Source organism: Tenrec ecaudatus, chromosome 1 (assembly GCF_050624435.1).
Source record: "Tenrec ecaudatus isolate mTenEca1 chromosome 1, mTenEca1.hap1, whole genome shotgun sequence".
NCBI classification, from domain to species: Eukaryota; Metazoa; Chordata; class Mammalia; order Afrosoricida; family Tenrecidae; genus Tenrec; species Tenrec ecaudatus.
This window is the reverse complement of record NC_134530.1, coordinates 133745666-133764230: the sequence shown is the minus strand read 5'-3', so window position 1 is coordinate 133764230 and position 18565 is coordinate 133745666. Positions and strand designations below refer to the sequence as shown.

Here is an 18565-nt window from a genome sequence, read left to right as displayed (position 1 = left end):
CTTTCACTGCGGTCTAGAATGGAGCCTGTGCACAGGTACAGATGACATAGAGCTCACGGCAAACGGAATCCATGTCAGATAAACCCCTCAGGAACATGAATGGCAGTAGCGATATCAGCAGAGTATGGAGATGGTAGCAAGAGGTGCGGAGGAAGGGGGAACCGATTGCTATATCTTTGACTCAATTGATGGAAGGATTATTATAAGAGCTGTAAGAGCCCCCAATAAAATGATCTTTTAATTAAAAAATTATCTGCAATATTTAACAATGTCAAGTATATGCTTTTATAGTGAATGTGGAACAGGAAAGAATACGATAGTGTTTGTGTGTATTTATAATCATTTAGTACTAGTGTCTGATCTTTTCATTGTGAAGTTGACAACCTTTTTATCTGTTAGTCTGAACAATAGATTGATTATTGGTTTAATCAGTTACCTGATTAGGATCTGTAGAATGCTGCCTTTCTAATTTAATCATTTTTATATTTATTAGGTGTACGAAGGGCTTCAAAAAGTTAATGAAAAAAATTTCATTATTTTTCAGTGAACATTTTGATGTCTTCTCTCCCCCGCCCACCCCCTTGTAATTCTGTTTACTCTGAAAATCTATACTACTAAAACCTCTAAAGGAGCCCTGGTGGCATAGTGATGTATTTGCTACGCTGCTAACTGCAAAGTCAGCAGTTTAAAACCACCAGTGACTCCTCTACTCCTGTAAAGATTTATGGTTTTTGAAACCTATAGGAGCAAGTTTCCCTGCCCTCTACCATCTCTTGAGTGTCAGATCAACTCAGTGGCAGTGATTTTGGGTTTTCTCTTAAAAACAAACTCGCTGGTTCCCACGCATTATGAACCCTCGATAGTGTTTCTGAAGCCGCAGTCTTCCCAGGAGATGCTAGCCTTATCTTTCTCTTGAGGAGTTGTGGATGGTTTGAATGGCCACCATTTTCGTTAGTGGCCCAACACTTGCCTCACAGAACCCACGAGAGGATAGATGTTTAATTCTTTTAAATGGGCAGTTTTCAGGATAAGGCATTAACTTTCTATTTCTGTGGTATTCAGGGAATCTTGTTTATTTTTAATTTTTGCTTTCTCTTTCCCTCTGTCTTTCACTGTTAACCCCTGGACACTTATTTGTGCATTTCAGTCAATCCCTGGTTTGTTTGTTTTGCCTAGTGTTTCCTCTTTCAGAATTTGATACATGCTCCTATGGTTCCAGTACGCTTCCCTGCCTGATCCTTCAAAGTAGATGTGTTCTGAATTTAATGGAAGTGTTTCCCTTTCTTATATATATATATATATGTTATAATGTGACACTTTCTTTCTCAAAGGTTTTTGCTACAGTTAGTTTCCCCAGCAGCCATTTTGGATAGTTCACCTGCATTTTTAAATGTGGTGGAGACTAATCCCTTTAAGCATCTTACTCACCTTTCACTAAAACTTTTACCTGGAAATGATGTGGAAATAAAGAAATTTCTAGCAGTCTGTTTGAAATGTAGCAAGGTAAGATTTATATTTTAAGTTACTTTAAAATAATTATAGAAGGCCTTTCATAGATCATTTGAAGAGCCATATTTCCATTCATTTTTATTTTCTCAAGAGATATTTAAAATCAATTTTTATAACATAATATACTTGGTATATTTCTTTAGTCAAACGACAACAATAAAGTTAGACCATGATTTTTGCTAGTTTTCTGTTACCATGAGCAGATAGGGTCATGATTTCATCAGCTGGCAGATATGTATAGAAATAGTTACCCTATCTAGCCCTATCTTAAGTGATAGAATATATGAATGTGTCTTCAAAAATACAAAGTGCGCAGTCGTAATAATTTGTCAGGGGCCCATGAGGGTGGGATGATGGGGAGGGGAAAAATGAGAAGCTATTACCAAAGACTCAAGAAGAAAAAATACCGTGAAAATGATGATGGCAACATGTACAAATGTGTTTGATACAATTGATATGTGGATTGTTAAAAGAGCTGTAAGAGCCCCCAATAAAGTGATTTATTAATTTAAAAAAAAGGTACAGTTTCAGAAACTCACAGGGGCAGTTCTACCCTGTCCTGTTGGGCCACTATGAGTGGGAATAGCATTGACTCGAGGGCAGGGAGTCTGGTTTTGGTTTTAGGTGTATACTTAAGTTTGTGTATGGGAGTCTGTGTATATATAGGTAGGCACATAACTGTTTATGTGTATATATGACATGCATATATATTCATATACATATGTAATCAGTTACAATGCTAAAAAATATAAAGAGCTATTTAACAATATAAGGCATCTGGCAGAATGAAACAATATAGAAATACCTTTTAAGAGTTTTTTACAAAGTCTTCTTATTCAAATACTATAAATCAGTTAGTCTCTAACAATAATGGGTTATCCAAATAATTGGGGGAAATCTTATTAAATTGCAAATTTGATGAAAACATCTGCTGGGGGGAAAAAGCCAAACAAAAAACATTTGCTGGACCTGAGATTCTGTACTTCGAAGATGCTCTCTAGTGATGCTGACACTATGCTTTATGTAACGTGGCTCCAGTTGATTGTATTAAATTCTAAAGTAATTTTTTAATTTTTATAAATAGGAAGAGAAATTATCATTGACACAATCACTAGATGATGTCACTAGGCAACTCAACTTAACACAAAAGGTAATTCAAGGTTTGTTTATGTTTTGTAGATCATCCAGACATTGGCTCTGATTTTTGCTTCTTAACTCATATCCAAGCTTTTGTGTGATACTTTTTTCAAATCCTGCTGTCACTGAATTCCCTCTCCTTTTGCTACTTTTTCCCTACAAGATAATTATTTTAATGTGATACATTCGCTCATATATTTTATTCTATCCAAATAATTTCTATTATCTTTAAATTACAACTTATTTTCCTATCTGAAAACCTTTGTTAAAGTAATCTAATGAAAATGATGTCACATGTTAATTTCCCTTTTCTTTTTTTAATTTTCTTTTCCATTTTTAGATTTAGAATTCCCCTACTAAGCCCCGCTAAGCTTACCATTCTTCCAGGCGTAGCAACAATCCTTAGTTCTTGAAATCAAGGAGCCAAGTATCTGAATAGCGGCTTGTCTTTAGACAGAAATGATCCCTTTATAGCATGTCCCCTCTTTTGGAGTCTATGTGTTGCTTTTCTTATTGCCAAAGATGGGAATTGGCAGATTGAATGCATGAAAGGTTAATCTGAGGACCATTTTAGTTCTAAAATTGCTTTCATTGCATCCTTGATTTCCTCAGACTTAATTTAAAACAAGACAACTGAAAGTAATAAACTCTGAATATGTTATGTAAAGCTGTGATTTGCCTTTTCTTTAATATCCTTGTGAATATTGCCACACTTTAATCAAAGTATAGCACATTCAATTGATTATCTTAATGATTTGTATTGAACTCTATTGTAGACTTTATCAGAAAAAATCCAGGAACTGGATAAGCTACGTAATGAATGGGCATCACACACAGCAGCATTGACAAATAAGCATTCGCAGGAATTGACAAATGAAAAGGAAAAAGCCTTGCAGGTATGAACATCAAAGGAGACTAGAATAATATTCTTATTGCTTTTTATCATTTTAATTATTTAAATTTGTTTATACAGATTTATTCCAAACAAAATATGGTTTAAACTTGTGTATGTGGCTGGCTACAGAGAAGTTCTCTGAGTGTTTACTGGTGTTAGTCTTGTTAGGATGCCTTTCAGTAAAGGATACTTTTTGTTGTAGAAAAATAATGATGTTGAGGTCAGAGTTAATATGAAACTGTTAACTCAAGTGGACAGCTTTCTGAATCCTTTTAAGGAAGATCTGGCACACTTCAGAGATGAGAGAAGAGGGGAAAGACTGTCAGGCTTGATGAATGAAGAAACTGGCTGAAGTCCAGAAACTGGTGGAAGAAAAACTGTAGGGCTACTATTGATGTGGTAGCTACGAAAGATCTCACATGGCTGGGCACTTTCAATTATTAGCGAACATCTTGGCCTCAGTAAGCTCTTGTGGCTCCATGGGTACCAAAAGTGTTTAAGAAGGTCAGCTAGCTCAAAGAGCCCATCTTTCCATCAGTCTTTTCAGCAGCCTCAAAACTAATGAAGACAATTTTATGGAGCAAATTATACCCAGGCACAAGTTTGGGTTTACCAATATCACCCAGAGAACAAGATTTAGTCAAAGCTTTGGCTTCTGAGGGCATCTACTGGGCCAGTTAAATTTTAGACAGAGCTTGGCTCAGATTATAGAGACTGCTTTTTGGAATTTCGAAGGGTAACTTGATAGAAAAGAAGCCGGATGATTATGAGGGCTTATTAGAAAGAAGTTGTAAAAAACCTGCATCATACCACATGCAAGTAAAATTTTGCTGCAGATCATCCAACAATGGTTGCAGCAGTACATTGATGGGGAGCAGCCAGAGATTAAGGCTGGGTTCAGGAGAAGACATGAACAAGGGATGTCATTGCTGATATTGCTGGATCTTGGGTGATAGAAAATACCGGAAAGCTGTTTACTTTTGTTTTATTGACTATGCCAAGGTGTTTGTGCAGATCATAGCAACTATGAATAGCCTTGAAACATCTCACTGTGCTCCTCAGGAACTAGAGTTTATTGATCAAGAAGTAGTTGTGAGAACAGAAAAAGGGAATGTTGCATGATTTAAAATCAGGAACGGTTGATAAAGTGACCATCTAGCTGAGAAGCTACAAAGCCCAAGTGGAAGAAGCACACCAGCCTGTGTAATCACGAGGTGTCAATAGGATCAGGTGTCAGTCATCAAAGAACCAAAAATCATATCATTGTGAATGGGGGGGGTGTCTGTGGAGTAGAGACCCAAAGCCCATCTGTAGGCAAGTGGACATCCCCTTACAGAAGGGTCTCGGGGAGATGAGCCAGTCAGGGTGCAGTATAGCACCGATGAAACATAAAACTTTCCTCTACTTCTTTAATGCTTCCTCCCTCATACTATCATGATTGCAATTCTACCTTATAAATCCAGCTAGACTAGGGGATGTACACTGGTACAGATAAGAACTGGAAACACAGGGAACCAGGACAGTTAAGCTCCTCAGGACCAATAATGAGAGTAGTGATACTAGGAGCGGAAGCGGAAGGGAGGGATAGAAAGGGAGAACCCATCACAAGGATCTACATATAAACCCCTCCCTAGGGGACGGACAACAGAAAAGTGGGGTGGGTAAAGGGAGACATCAGACAGTATGAGACATGACAAAATAATAATAATTCATAAATTATCGAGGGTTTGTGAAAGAGGGAGGGTGGGGCAGAGTGGGGAAAATGGGCTGATACCAAAGGCGCATGTAGAAAGAAAATGTTTTGATAATGATGATGGCAACAAAGGTACAGATTTGCTTGACACAATCGATGTATGTATGGATTGTGATAAGAGTTGTATGAGCCCCAAATAAAATGATTTTTTTTAAAACCCAGGAAAAGTGTATGTCAGAATTGTATCTACTCACTATATTATGTCAGTCCGTATGCTGAGTAGATAATCATAAAAGCTAGATTATTTGAAGAATTTGGCATCAGTATTGGAGGAAGGCTTATTAACACCCTGCAAAAGTGTTGTGCCTCTGGGGAAGCTAGGTTTGCTGGCCCATAGATCTTAAACTGAAATGCTTCTGTGTTGCTAATCCCTTGATAACTTTGTCTATTTCTTTTATTATTATGAGTCTGTTGAGATTCTTGATGTCCATTGAGGATAGTCTAGGGAGGGATTGTTTTTCCAAGAATTTGTCCATCTTTTCCAAGTTGTTGAATTTATTGGAGTACAGTCCTTTGTAGTACTGTGTAATTATCCTTTTTATTTAATTAGGGTCTTTTGTAATGTTCCCACTTTCATCCCTCATCCTTGCCATGGAAATTTGTTCCCTCCTTTCTTTGGTTAGGTGTGCCAGTGGTCTGTCGATTCTGTTTATCCTTAGAAAGAACCGACATTTGACAACATTAATTTTTCCATAGTTTTCTTATCTTCCCTCTCCTGACTCTCAGCCCTGATTTTTATATTTCTTTTGCTTTTAGTACAATTGTCCTGTTGAGCCTGCTCTATTTGCTGTAAATTTTGTGTCAGCATATCAGTCAAAGTCTCTCTTTTTCATATGTGCATGTTTTGCTGTGAGTCTTCCTTTGCTGTGCCCCCTAAGTTTTGGTACATGGTGTTCGCATTTTCGTTGGTTTTTAGCAATTTCCTAATTTCATCTCTGATCTGGGCCAGTACGCACTCATTTTGCAATAGAGTGTTATTCATCCTCCAATTGTTCGCTCTTGTTTTCTTTGTCTTTTGTTGATTTCCACCCTTATGGCACAGTGATCTGAGAGTGAGTTCTGTATGATAGCAATGTGCTTAAATTTAAGCAGATTCCCCTTATGCCCCAGCATGTGGTCTATCTTCAAATATGTGCCATATGGGCTTGAAAAGAATGAATTTATTTGTATTTGTATGAAAAGCTTTGTAAATAACAGGTCAAATTGTTTAATTGTAGAGTTTAGATCTCCAGCCTCATTGAGTTTCTGTCCCTGTGATCTGTCTTTCTCAGAGAGTGGTGTATTGGTTACCCATATAATTGTTGAAGCTGCGATTTATTTTTTCATCTTTTGGAGCGTTTGGTTGACGTATTCAGCGGGCCTCTCGTTCAGGGAATATATGTTTAAATGCTTAGTGGTTCTTTGTCTTTTTTTTGAATTGCTGTTTGATTGGTATGCCTTTCTCCAGCCTTTGATTCTCAGCCTAATTTTTGTCTATAGGCGAGATGTTTCTGGTAGGCAGCAGATTGGTGGGTTGTTTTCTAAGGCAGTCTGCTAGTCTGTCTTTTAATGCCTGAGTTCAGGCCATTGATAAGGTTATTATCTCCATCTGCGGACTCTGTGATGTCATCTTACACCTTTTGTGTTGAGTGTTTTCCTGCCACCCTTTCTTATCATTGTGTTGTTCATGTATGTGTGGTTCATTCTTGACTTTTACCCACCTTTAAATCAGTGCTCTCTTGGGGGCTGTTTTCTTTTTGTTTGCCCTTTGGTTGGGGTTGTTCTATGTGGCGGTCTCTTATTTATGCTTGGTGAGTGCTGTTCTGCCCATACTGGGTCGGCAAGGATCTTTTGTAGGGCTGGGTTTCTTCTAACGTATTCTTTGAGTTTTTCCTTGTCTGAGAAGACTCTTACTTCTCCATCTATCTTGACCAATAATTTGGCTGTGTAGAGTAGTGCTGTGTTTACGTTATTTCCCTTCAATTTTTGGAATATGTTGCTCTACTCTCTCCTCTTCTTCATAGTGTCCGCTGACAGGTCTGAGCAGAGCCTTATTTTGGAAACTTAATAAGTGATTGCTTGTTTTTCCCTCGCTGCTCTCATGATTTTCTCCTTTTCCTCAACGTTGCAGAGTTTAACTGTTATGTGCCTTGGTGACTTATTTTTGCGATTCCATCTAGCTGGTGTTCTTTCAGCCTCCTGAATGGTTGTCTGGTTTTCATTCATTAAGTCGAAGTTTTCCTCCAAGAATTTTTTGTTGTGTCTTCCTCCAGTAATCCAATTATTCTGATGTTGTTCCTCTTAGTATCATCAGACAGCTCTTAGGTTTTCTTCAGCTTCTCTGATGATCTTATTAGATTTTTGTTTGCGTTTGTTAAAGTCTGCTTGACTGTCCTCTAGCTCACTGGTGTGGTTCTCTGCTTCCTCCAGTCGATGGGTGAAGTCCATGTGTCTGTTCCTTGTTTTTCTTATCTTGCCCCTAATCTCTTGTATTTCCCTTAGGCCTGTGGACTAAAAAAAAAAAAAATTCTTATGTGTTTGTGCTTTATACAACAGTTACAGTGGCAAAGTTGGGTATTACCCTATTTAATTAATTAATTAATTTGAAAAATTTTATTTATTTTTAACATTTTATTAGGGGCTCATACAACTCTTAAGGCCTGTGGACTTTATCTTCTCTATCATTTCATCCTTTTTCTGTATTGATTTCCTCATATCCTGTATCACTCCAAGAAGCATTCTGAAAAATTATTTCTGTGACAAGTCAATGTCTCATTCTTCTATGCACATTGTTAGGTTCTGGACATCTTCTGCCATTGTCTTTTGTTTCTCCTGTTTTTTTCATTGAGGTTGTTGTGGCTCATTGCTGTTTTTGTTGCCTTTTTTTAGAGGAGCCAGGTACCATTTTCTAGGGACTCAAAGAGCACTGGCTCTCTCTGGGAGACTCATAGGAATGCTTCTTCAAACTCCTTGCAGCTAATTTCAATATGGAATTCCTCTACCACTTTATCTTCTTGTGGCTTCACTCTTTCCCTAGTCAATCAATATTCTGTTATTTGTAGGGCATGTTGGATGGTCCTCTCATGGAACGCTTGTAGAGCTGTTGTGGACCTGCGAGGATGGTGTTGTACTGGGTAATCTCACAAAAAGCCATGATGGTGTGGCCCATGGGAGCTTGAGGCGCTGCAGAGGCCATGTGGGGGTGCCCGCTGCATGGAAGGCTGGTGGGTTACCCGCTTTTGTAAAGAGCACCTCGTATGGTCATTGGAAATGCCCTGGTCAGCTAAATTGCTGCGGAGTTGGGCAGAGGTTCCCGTTGCAGCGTGGAATGTTGGTCAGTGTTTGTCAAGCTGCCTTAGGTCGTGTGAGGCACTGCAACAGGAGGAAGTTCCCTCAGTCACATGGTATCACAGGACAGATTGGCGCTCCCACAGCCAGGCAGGCATGATTTCCCTTGAAGAAGGTGAACATGATTTCCCTAGCCAAATTTTAAGCACTGCCGGGGGTAGAAAGTCAGAAATTCCTGGGAAGTTGGATGGGATATCCCCTGGTGGAGGGGGTGGGTGGACTTTCCCAAGCCTAAGGTTATGCTTCAGAGCAGGCTATCCTCAAACTATGACCTGCGGGCCATATGCAGCCTGCTGAGGATATTTATCCAAGCTTCTGGGTGTTTTTGCCATTTTGATTTTTACTTCAAAATAAGATATATACAGTGTTCATAGGAATTTGTTCATAGTTCTTTTTTTAACTATGGTCCGGCCCTCCAATTTTTCTGAGGGACAGTGAACTGGAGCCCTGTTTAAAAAGTTTGAGGACCCCTGCTTTAGAGGGTGGAGCGCTCCCAGCTAGGTGGAGGGCAGGTGTAACTGTCCTAGGCTTAGGGGAGTGGTCTGGTGCTCGGCAGTGGCGGTTAAGAGAAACGGGAAGAGAAAAAAGAAAACTACACCCACTGAGACCGTGGGGTATAGCGAGAAGTGCGGGAAACCAAATAACAATATTTTAGAGCCCCAGTCCCTGTCCATGGGGCTGGAGGGATTTAATCCCTGGTCCCAGGCCATGGCAAGCTGTGGCTGTGTTGACCGGCTCCAAATGATCCCGGCTCTTGCTGAGACAGTGGTGGGGCTAAGGTCAAACTCTAGCCTCCCTCCGCTGGTTAGCCAAAAGCCCCCAACCCCTCAAAACTTGGTGGATCTGTGCCTACTTATCTTTATCTTTATGATGCTCCTCCTGTGACCCAGCAGTGTGGAAGTTCCCTCGTAGCAACTCTGCTGCACTGATTTCTGCAGAGCCCCTCTGGTATGTGTTAATTAGTTGCCATCTTCCAGCCCTCTACCCATTTCATTAACTTTAAGGCAACTTTTCTAAACATATCAGTTTAGGAGAAAAAGAGATCAACATATTAAGTTTGCTTGTTTTAACATTAGTTTATTCTTCATGAAATTCACCGAAAACTTGATAAAAGGAAACTTAATGATGCAATAGAATTAAGATGGTTTTTCTTCAAATCTTTCCTAAGATGTATTTCTGGTTTTCTCCTTCTTTGAATAGGCACAGGTTCAATATCAACAACAGCATGAACAACAGAAACAAGATTTAGAAATCCTTCACCAACGAAACATCACCCAGCTGCAGAACAGATTGTCTGAGTTAGAAACAGCTAATAAAGACCTAACTGAAAGGAAATATAAAGGAGACTCCACTGTCCGAGAACTCAAAGCAAAACTTTCCGGTGTTGAAGAGGTATTGAACTTATTCCCTCCCCCCCCCCCATTTCAAATCTTAAGGTTTTAATTTGACCAATGTTTATCACTTGTGTGAATGATCTTTTCCTGCTTTCAATGCATCCAAAAATTTCTTGCGTGCTAGGATAATCTATTTAGAAAATGCAAAGAAATCTGGAATTTGAAATCTAAAAACAGAGGCTACTTAAGAATAAAACTGAAATAATTGGATTTTTTAGATTCTTGACAAGCAACTGATTGGCACAGCCTCATATTTTCAGTGTACTTTTAATGTCCACCTGGTATCTGTAGCTTATATGGTACTCAGTGTTGATGGAGCTAGCTTTTACCCCTTAGGCTATTCAGCATGTTAAACAACCATATGAAGTTTCTTGTTCTGTAATAGCTATAGTAATATTAATAGCTAACACTTTGCAAAAATTTGTTTAAGAACCTAGAAAGATAACATAGTTATTGTCAAAGAAAATTATTTATAATATGGAGGGGTTGTGAATTCTACATTAATATTCCCTACTTGATCTCTAGGTTCTAATATCAATTGTAATAGTTATAAAGAACTCATAGACAAAATTTGTTAAGGTATGTAAATTATGATGCTAGTGAGAAATTCTCAGGGCTGAGTTGTTTATCTGGACATGTTAACAAAGTTCTGTCAGATCTGTTAACAAATGCCCAGTGAGCATACCACTCTGAAAAGTTTGAGCCTGAAGGCATTCAGCTTAAGCTTGGGGTAAGCAAATCCAGCCCCTGGAATTAAGTGCCTAGCGGCACCCCACTCCTGTAAGTCTCAGCCCAAAGGCTCCATTTCTATGGGTCAGCTAGTCCAGCTTCCCCACTTGAGTGCCCAGAGGCACCCCAATCCACAAGACAACCCCCTGCACAAAAGCACTCATCTTTACTCGCTACTTGAGTTGGAAATTCCATCACTATGCCCCGTGCTCTGCTGACTCCTGGTTCTAATGCTGCCACTCAGATGGTATAGCTCAAGGGTTCTCAGACTTTTTAAACGGGTCCAGTTCACTCTCCCTCAGACCATTTGGAGGGCAGAAATGTAGTTTAAAAAAAACTATGAACAAATTCCTGTGCACACTGCACATATCTTATTTTGAAATAAAGAAGCAAACGGGACAAAAACATTTGGCAGGCCGGATAAATGTCCTCGGCGAGCCGCTGTTTGAGGACGCCTGGTATAGCTTCTTCTGGATCCAGGAGGTTCACCATGCAGGAATGTTAGGGCTAGAGGACGTGCCCCATTCCTGGCTCTTGCCGGTAAATGACATTCCTTCCCTTGCTTCTCAGAAGGGCTAATGTTAATACACTGCAGGATGCCATTCCAGGGAATCCTGTCAACCATTATTGGTGAATCCTATCTTTGTCTTCCCTTCCATTTCCCCAGACCCATGCACTTTAAGGTTATTTGTTGTGAGTTAAGACACTTTAGGCAGAAGAACCCCACTAAAAAAATAACTGCCCCTGCAGGGGCTTCAAAAAGTTCCTTAAAATATCCCATTATCTAAAATTTCGATATACAAACCCTCTTTGCATATTATATGAAAAGGTAAAGTTAGAATACTGCGTTGTATAGGCTTATTTGGGGGGAAATTTTGTGTAAACAGGAGAGAGAGATATTAATTGGCTAATTGTAGATCATGGTTACCTCTCCAAATCAGTTGGGGAGATAAGGTCCCCAGACCCAGGCCATGCTCTACATTAATTGAATCTCCTGGGAGATGGTACCAGGCATTGGTTGGTTCTTTGGTTTTTTTTGCATTGGTACTTTTTGAAGCATCACAGGTGATTTCTATATGCACATTAGACTGAGAACCACTTAAATGATAGGGCTTATAACTCTCCTTGTGGCTTGCTTATATTTTGAAACATTTTAATTAGCACTGTCAGTTACCCAGTAAGCATAGTAAGCACAGGCTTACTTACGAGTCTGTAGTAAACAATTTCACTTTTTTTCACCACCTCTATCATTATACTTCCAAGTGAGGCTGGCATCTGTCTCGCCTAACACAACACCTTTCTACAGCTTGAAAGACTCTTTTTAAATTCACAGTCACATACCTGGCGGAATATGCAGTGCGAGATTGTACCATTTGCTTACTATGTAAGCAACAAATTTCAACACTGATGAGCATTTGTTTACATAAAAGATTTTTTAAGACCTTGCATTTCAAGACTACAGAAAATTCTTGTTCTAAAAAGTTATTAAAATTGTCATTTAATTATCAAGATGGTTGTACTTACCCTTGGTATAGAATATTTTTAACATCTAAATGATAAATGATCAAACAGCCATTTTCCCCTGGGCCTAATCCATAATTTCAATTTGTTTTCTACCTCTAGGAGCTTCAGCGGGCTAAGCAAGAAGTTCTTTCTTTGCGAAGAGAAAATTCTACACTAGATGCTGAATGTCATGAAAAAGAAAAGCATATTAATCAGCTACAAACAAAGGTGGCTGTGTTAGAACAGGAGATCAAGGATAAGGACCAGCTTGTTTCCAGAACAAAAGAAGCATTTGATACCATTCAGGAACAAAAGGTCTACTTTAAAAACTTTTAAACAAATAAATGATCACAGTTACCAGTAGCTCTATATAAATAAACATAATACCCTAATTATTCATGATTTTTTAAATTATCAGGTGGCTCTAGAAGAAACTGGAGAGAAAAGTCAGGTACAACTAGACAAACTGGAAGCGACAATAAAATCATTATCAACAGAACTCCTGAAGGTTTGTTTTGAGAATGTAATGGAATATTAATATTTCATTGGATTATGTTGAGATATGCATGTGTAGTTCTTTTACAGGCAAATGAGATTATTAAGAAGTTACAAGGGGATCTAAAAACTTTAATGGGTAAATTGAAACTGAAGAATACAGTTACTATTCAGCAAGAAAAAGTCTTGGCAGAGAAGGAAGAAAAATTACAAAGGGCACAAAAGGAATTACAAGATGTTGGACAGTCCCTCCGAATTAAAGAGCAAGAGGTAGTTAATATTATGTTTATGTGCATGTAACTGTTTTTTGCAAAGAATAAGAAACTTCCTCAGTTATATTTTTACTTTAAGTCTTAGACTGTGTAATCTGTCTTTCTGGTAAGGAATATGACTAGATTTAATAGAAGTTAAAACTTCTATCTCAATTTTGAAAGGAAGTTATGACTCAAATATATTGACTATTCATAGATCTATATACACACATCAAATGTTTTGTTATTTATTTGAGCTAATCTTTTATTCTCATTTAGTAGTAATTAGTAACCATTAATTAATAATCAATTTCTTTAGTTTTTCGCCTATTCTTTGTTGTATTAGATTTATTGTGAGGATTGATACATTTCAGGTTTGCAGACTACAAGAACAATTAGAGGCTACAGTTCAGAAACTCGAAGAAAGCAAACAACTTCTGAAAAATAATGAAAAGTGTAAGTATCCTAAATTTTGTGTAAGTGTTGTTTGGAGTATAAGCCTGAAAATTTTAAGTTGAATTCATGAAAGTCTAGGTAAGAAAAGATATTATTTTCTATACATAATTTCTGCTTTAAATATATTGTTTTTAATATCTTTGCTGTAGTCTATTGGTAGCATATCATCTGCTATAGTTAGCCGAAAGAAAGCCATGTGTCAGTAACCCAAACTTAAGTGTTTAAAATATTGACTATATTATTTCAATTATTTATATCTTTTTATTAATGACTGTATTTTACGTAATAGTGATAACACTAATTATTAAATCTAAAACAACATTTTCTTAGTTTCTAGTTCTGTGACTCAGATGTAAGATTGTGTACTTTAAACAAACTGAAAGTTATCCTAGAAACTAGTCTTAAAAAGTATTCTTATCAGAGTAGAGATTTTGAGTGTAAAATAAGGAAGCACATGTGATCATTGCTAAAATAGGACTTGTTAATGACAAATATTTAGGTGAACCTACATTGTTTTCCAGTGACATAGATGTTTTTAAAAGCTTTTAAAGTTTTAAAATGCTTAGAACAATAATTTTAAAAAATATTTTATAGTATTTAAAAAATAAAAATGATAAAATTCTTTACCTTTTTTTTAACTTAAGTAATCACATGGTTAAATAAAGAACTAAATGAAAATCATCTAGTGAGAAAACAAGATGCATTAGTACCTTCTACCACTCCACCTACACATTCTAGCAGCAACACAATCAGAAGTGGAATTTCTCCTAACCCCAATGCGGTAAGATTTAGATAAAACGTGAGTGGTCTACGTGAGTATCTTAAACATTACGAGATCTCTGTGACTGAAGGTGGTGGGAGCCCGCCAGTTACTGGTCCTTTAGAGTCTGAGATCCTGGCGGCAGTGGGGTGTAGGCATACCATACTTGCTCTTAACAAAGAGGTTGTAAACGGAGAGAGAGAAAAGCAGTTCTACATCCACTTGGGAACTTGCTTGATAATCATAGGTAGGCCTCCTGTTGAACATCAATCCTGCCACAGAACATCAGCACCAGACAAGGCCAATCTGACTTAATGGATCAAGACAGAACATAGCCAAACATAGACAAACAAAAATGACCAAGTACTCTTCTGACCTGGCTAATAAAGCAGCTGCATTGCTTTACCAGTTGCGACCTAAATATTAAGATAGTTATAAGATTACTGCTACTTCCTAAGAGCATCCAATCCAGAGCCCTGCTTCCTAAATCACTAACCTGAACACAAATTCTACAAGAGCCTTTTAACACCCACTTATTGGGATCTTTGGCCCCTGTTCCCCATAGAGTGTAGGCTTTCGTGTTTCAAAGGGTAATAATGTCGGTTTGTGCACTTCCAGGCAGGTACCCTGCGGTCTTTGACGGGAGGGTATTGACAAGGATCAAAATGCAAATGCCTAGTGGGATGTTTAATCTGTGGTAAATCAGAAATGCTAGATGTCTAAAGAAGGGAAAGATTACTTTAAAATTTTAAAAACTATGCCGAATGGTTTTTCTGGAATTGAATTACCAACTTAAAAATACTTGATCTAGAGTTGAATTGCTGGTGATAGAAAGCAGAATGACATGTGCTAGATACTGCTGGTGTGCACCGTGCTTCTCAAGTTTATCGTGAACTTTGATCCTATGATCTATGACATTGGTTAATAGTGATGCCACTGTATTGAACATATGTACACAGTGTAGCAGATTATTTTATTGCTGTTTTATCTCTGATCCTCCCTCACTCCATTTCAGGAATGGGAGGCCTAAATGTCTTTGGTTTAAACTCATTTCAAAGGCAGACCTAGTGGTTTGTACTGTCCAAAAGGTCAGCCTCTCCAAAAGCTCATTCAGCCAAAAGCACCCCAGCACTTGGATATACAAAGGCAAAATGCAATTAAAAGCTAAGGGAATTTTCTCCCCAACAAGTTTGACAACGTTCCCTTGTGTAATAAACTAGGCTTCTGCATTGGTAGGTACATAGCTCCCTCTGAGAGTGCTCTCAGCTGTTGGCTGTTACATCAGATGCTACCACTTGTTGGCTCAGCAAATGTTTCTTAGAACTAATTTCTCATCCTGACTTTTTCATTTGTAGGTTGATGGTAGACTGACTTACCCAGCTTGTGGCATTGGTTATCCTGTCTCCTCTGCATTTGTATTCCAGAACACCTTTCCAAATTTGGTGTCGGCCAAAAATGCCATCCACCCAGGCTCAGGACCAAAGGTAGCCAAATTCACTAAGCTCTTCCCCACCCCCCTTTAATATAGCAACTAGTGAATGTGTAACTATTTTTCAACTTAAAAGAAAATCACCTTTTAAAAAATCTATTAAATATTACATAACATTTCATGGATACATTACTGGATATTCATCGTTACTGACCAGATGTATATCTATAGGAAATATTACAATGTACTACATGACATTTCTTGAGTCACTGTAATTTGTGGGAAACTAGGCAGTAATCTACCAAATCCCTACATAGTCCAATTCAAGCCTCCAGTTTTATTTATTGCTCTACAATTTTCCCTCCTTTATGTCTCCTACAGCGGTCAGTCCTAACTAGGATTACTCGCTGACGGAGACTGGGAAAGTAGTGCTGCTGACAATTTTGGACATCATGGCCAAGATTAAAAGTCCACCTAGCCAGGTGGATAGCAAATTATAAAATGGTTGTGGCAGCATTATCTCAAATAGCAGATGCCCGGCAGCTCTTGTTTAACTTGCTAAGACTTTGTTCTATCCATTTGAGTTCTTTATGATCATTTATCATTACTAATTTCTTAGATTTTTATATTATTTTAACATTTAATATAATTTCATTAATTACCCTCACCAGTCACTGGTTTAACTCTCATTTCTAACTTCATATCCATATTACTTTTTCCCTAAATGATGGAGACAAACCTTTTGAAAAGAATGTCAATAAAAGATAAAAGTTAAGACTTTAAGATTGGCTTTATAGATTCTTTTATCAAATTAGCTCCTGGATGCTCTACAAATAAGTTGGCTCGGTTGTTTAGGCAAGTGCTTCTTTTTCGTCTGATTCTTAGCGAGAAAAGCAAAAACAAAACATTGTGAGCTCAACCTTCCATACTGTATATTTATTCATGGGTACTGTACCTACCTGGTGAGCTAGTACGTCATGCACCATGTGGATTAGTGATTCCGAAAGAGGGCTCAGATGTTAGCGTACAGATTGTGCCACTATCAGTCTAATGTTGGACAAGCCGCCAAGAGCAAACAACTCAAAGGAAATTTAATGGGGCTTCACTTTTCTCATTAGGAAATGGAACAATAAGTTCATCTACTTTACTGGATTATTGTGAGGGTTAAATGAGTCAGTGCATTTGTGTTTTGTTTTTTCAATGCATTTGTCTAAAATAGTTGATGTCATATGATCTGTAATCCATAAATTGTATAATTAATAAAATACTCAAAACTATAAGTAATGAAATTTTAAAATACATATAAATCAAAGATTTAACATTTTCTTTGCATGTATCAATCCCCAAAATTCAAAACCCACAGCTATTGAGTCATAGTGACTCAACAAGACAAGTAAAACGGCCTAATGGGCACACTTAGTATGTTTAAGTACATGTTCAACTGGAGGGTGTAAACTAAGATGTAAGTTAGACAAGAAGCAGAATTTTGCTGATTGAATGTATCAGTATCTCAAAAGATTAAAAACAAACATTTAGTAACTTTTAAGCAAGCTAGAAAAATTAATTGATATTATCTTCACTCAGATTATTTCAGACTTTTAAAAAATTCCAGATTCCAGCTAAGTCAAGATTTTGAAAATATCTTTTATTGATCTTATATGAATTGTATTATGGAAAATGCACATAAACTTTGTATATATTAGTTTTCTACTGGCAAATTTGGGTTGAAGCTGAAGAAAATTAAAATAAGTCCATGAGCACCAAAGTACAACTTCAAGTCGGTTCCACCTGAATTTCGAGAACATCTCAAGTACAGATTTCACACATTGAACACTAACCACAGAAAACCAGATGACCTTTGGAATAACATCAAGAATATCATATATGGAGAAAGCAAAAGGTCATTAAAAAGACAGGAAAGAAAGACAAGATTTGCCTGGATGTCAGAAGAGGCTCTAAAACCTGCTGTTGAGCAGAGTAGCTAATGGAAATGGAAAAAATGAAAGAAGAGTTGAGCAGATACAGAGATTTTCATAGGGTGGCTCCAGAAGCCAAAGTAGAATATTATCAAGTCCAAGCTGCACTAAAGGTATTGGCGAAAAACCCAGGCTCCAGGACCTTGAAGAATACCAATTGTGATGTTTCAACTCGATGAAGCAGCATGGAACCAGACATTCACCAATGCCAAGAAATTTGGCCAACCGCCCGGAAGAGATCCATATGTGTTCCCATTCCAAAAAAATGTGACCCAACAGCATGTAGAAGTTATCAAGCAGTATCATTAATGTTGCAGGCAAAATTTTGCTAAGGATAATGTAGAAAGTGACATGGTACATAGACTGAGAACTGCCAGAAATGTAAGGATTCAGAAGAGGATGTGGAATGAATGTTACCATTGCTGATATCAGATGGATTTTGGCTAATAGCAGAAACTACTAGGAAGGTTTTTATGTGTGCTTTCTAGATTATGTAAAGAGATTTGACTGTGTGGATCAAAGCAAACTGTTGATAACATTGAGAATAATGAGAATTCTAGAACACCTCATGTTCATGCAGACCTGTACATGGACCAACAAGCAATCATTCAAACAGGACAAAATACTACATGATTTAAAATCAGGAAAGGTGTGTGTCAAGGGCGTAGTCTTTATTCAACATATTTTTTTGTTCTGTAATATAAGCAAATAATCTGAGAAACTGGGATATGGATGAAGAAAACATTGACACCAGTTTTGGAAGCAAGCTTATTAACTTTTCAACATTGACACAATCTTGCTTTTTTGCTGAAAGTGAGGATTTGAAAACACTTGCTCATGAAGATCAAAGATTGCGGCCTTTAATATACTATGGATTATAATTCATTGTCAAGAAAACAAAAATCCTACTGCCCCAATAGACAGTATCATGATAAATAGAGAAAAGATTGA

The 18565-nt window shown here is 37.6% G+C and overlaps 1 protein-coding gene across 1 annotated transcript in view; it reads left to right on the top strand.

Moving 5' to 3' along the window:
- The window catches only part of SASS6 (SAS-6 centriolar assembly protein), a 43633-nt gene that overhangs the window by 15678 nt on the left and 9390 nt on the right, over window positions 1–18565 (top strand). Inside the window, exons 5-14 of the mRNA XM_075558780.1 lie at window positions 1332–1503; window positions 2594–2659; window positions 3423–3542; window positions 9822–10013; window positions 12368–12562; window positions 12666–12755; window positions 12833–13012; window positions 13368–13449; window positions 14094–14230; window positions 15565–15693. Of these exons, the coding sequence (XP_075414895.1) occupies window positions 1332–1503; window positions 2594–2659; window positions 3423–3542; window positions 9822–10013; window positions 12368–12562; window positions 12666–12755; window positions 12833–13012; window positions 13368–13449; window positions 14094–14230; window positions 15565–15693 (1363 nt within the window). The remainder of the gene's footprint in view (window positions 1–1331; window positions 1504–2593; window positions 2660–3422; window positions 3543–9821; window positions 10014–12367; window positions 12563–12665; window positions 12756–12832; window positions 13013–13367; window positions 13450–14093; window positions 14231–15564; window positions 15694–18565) is intronic.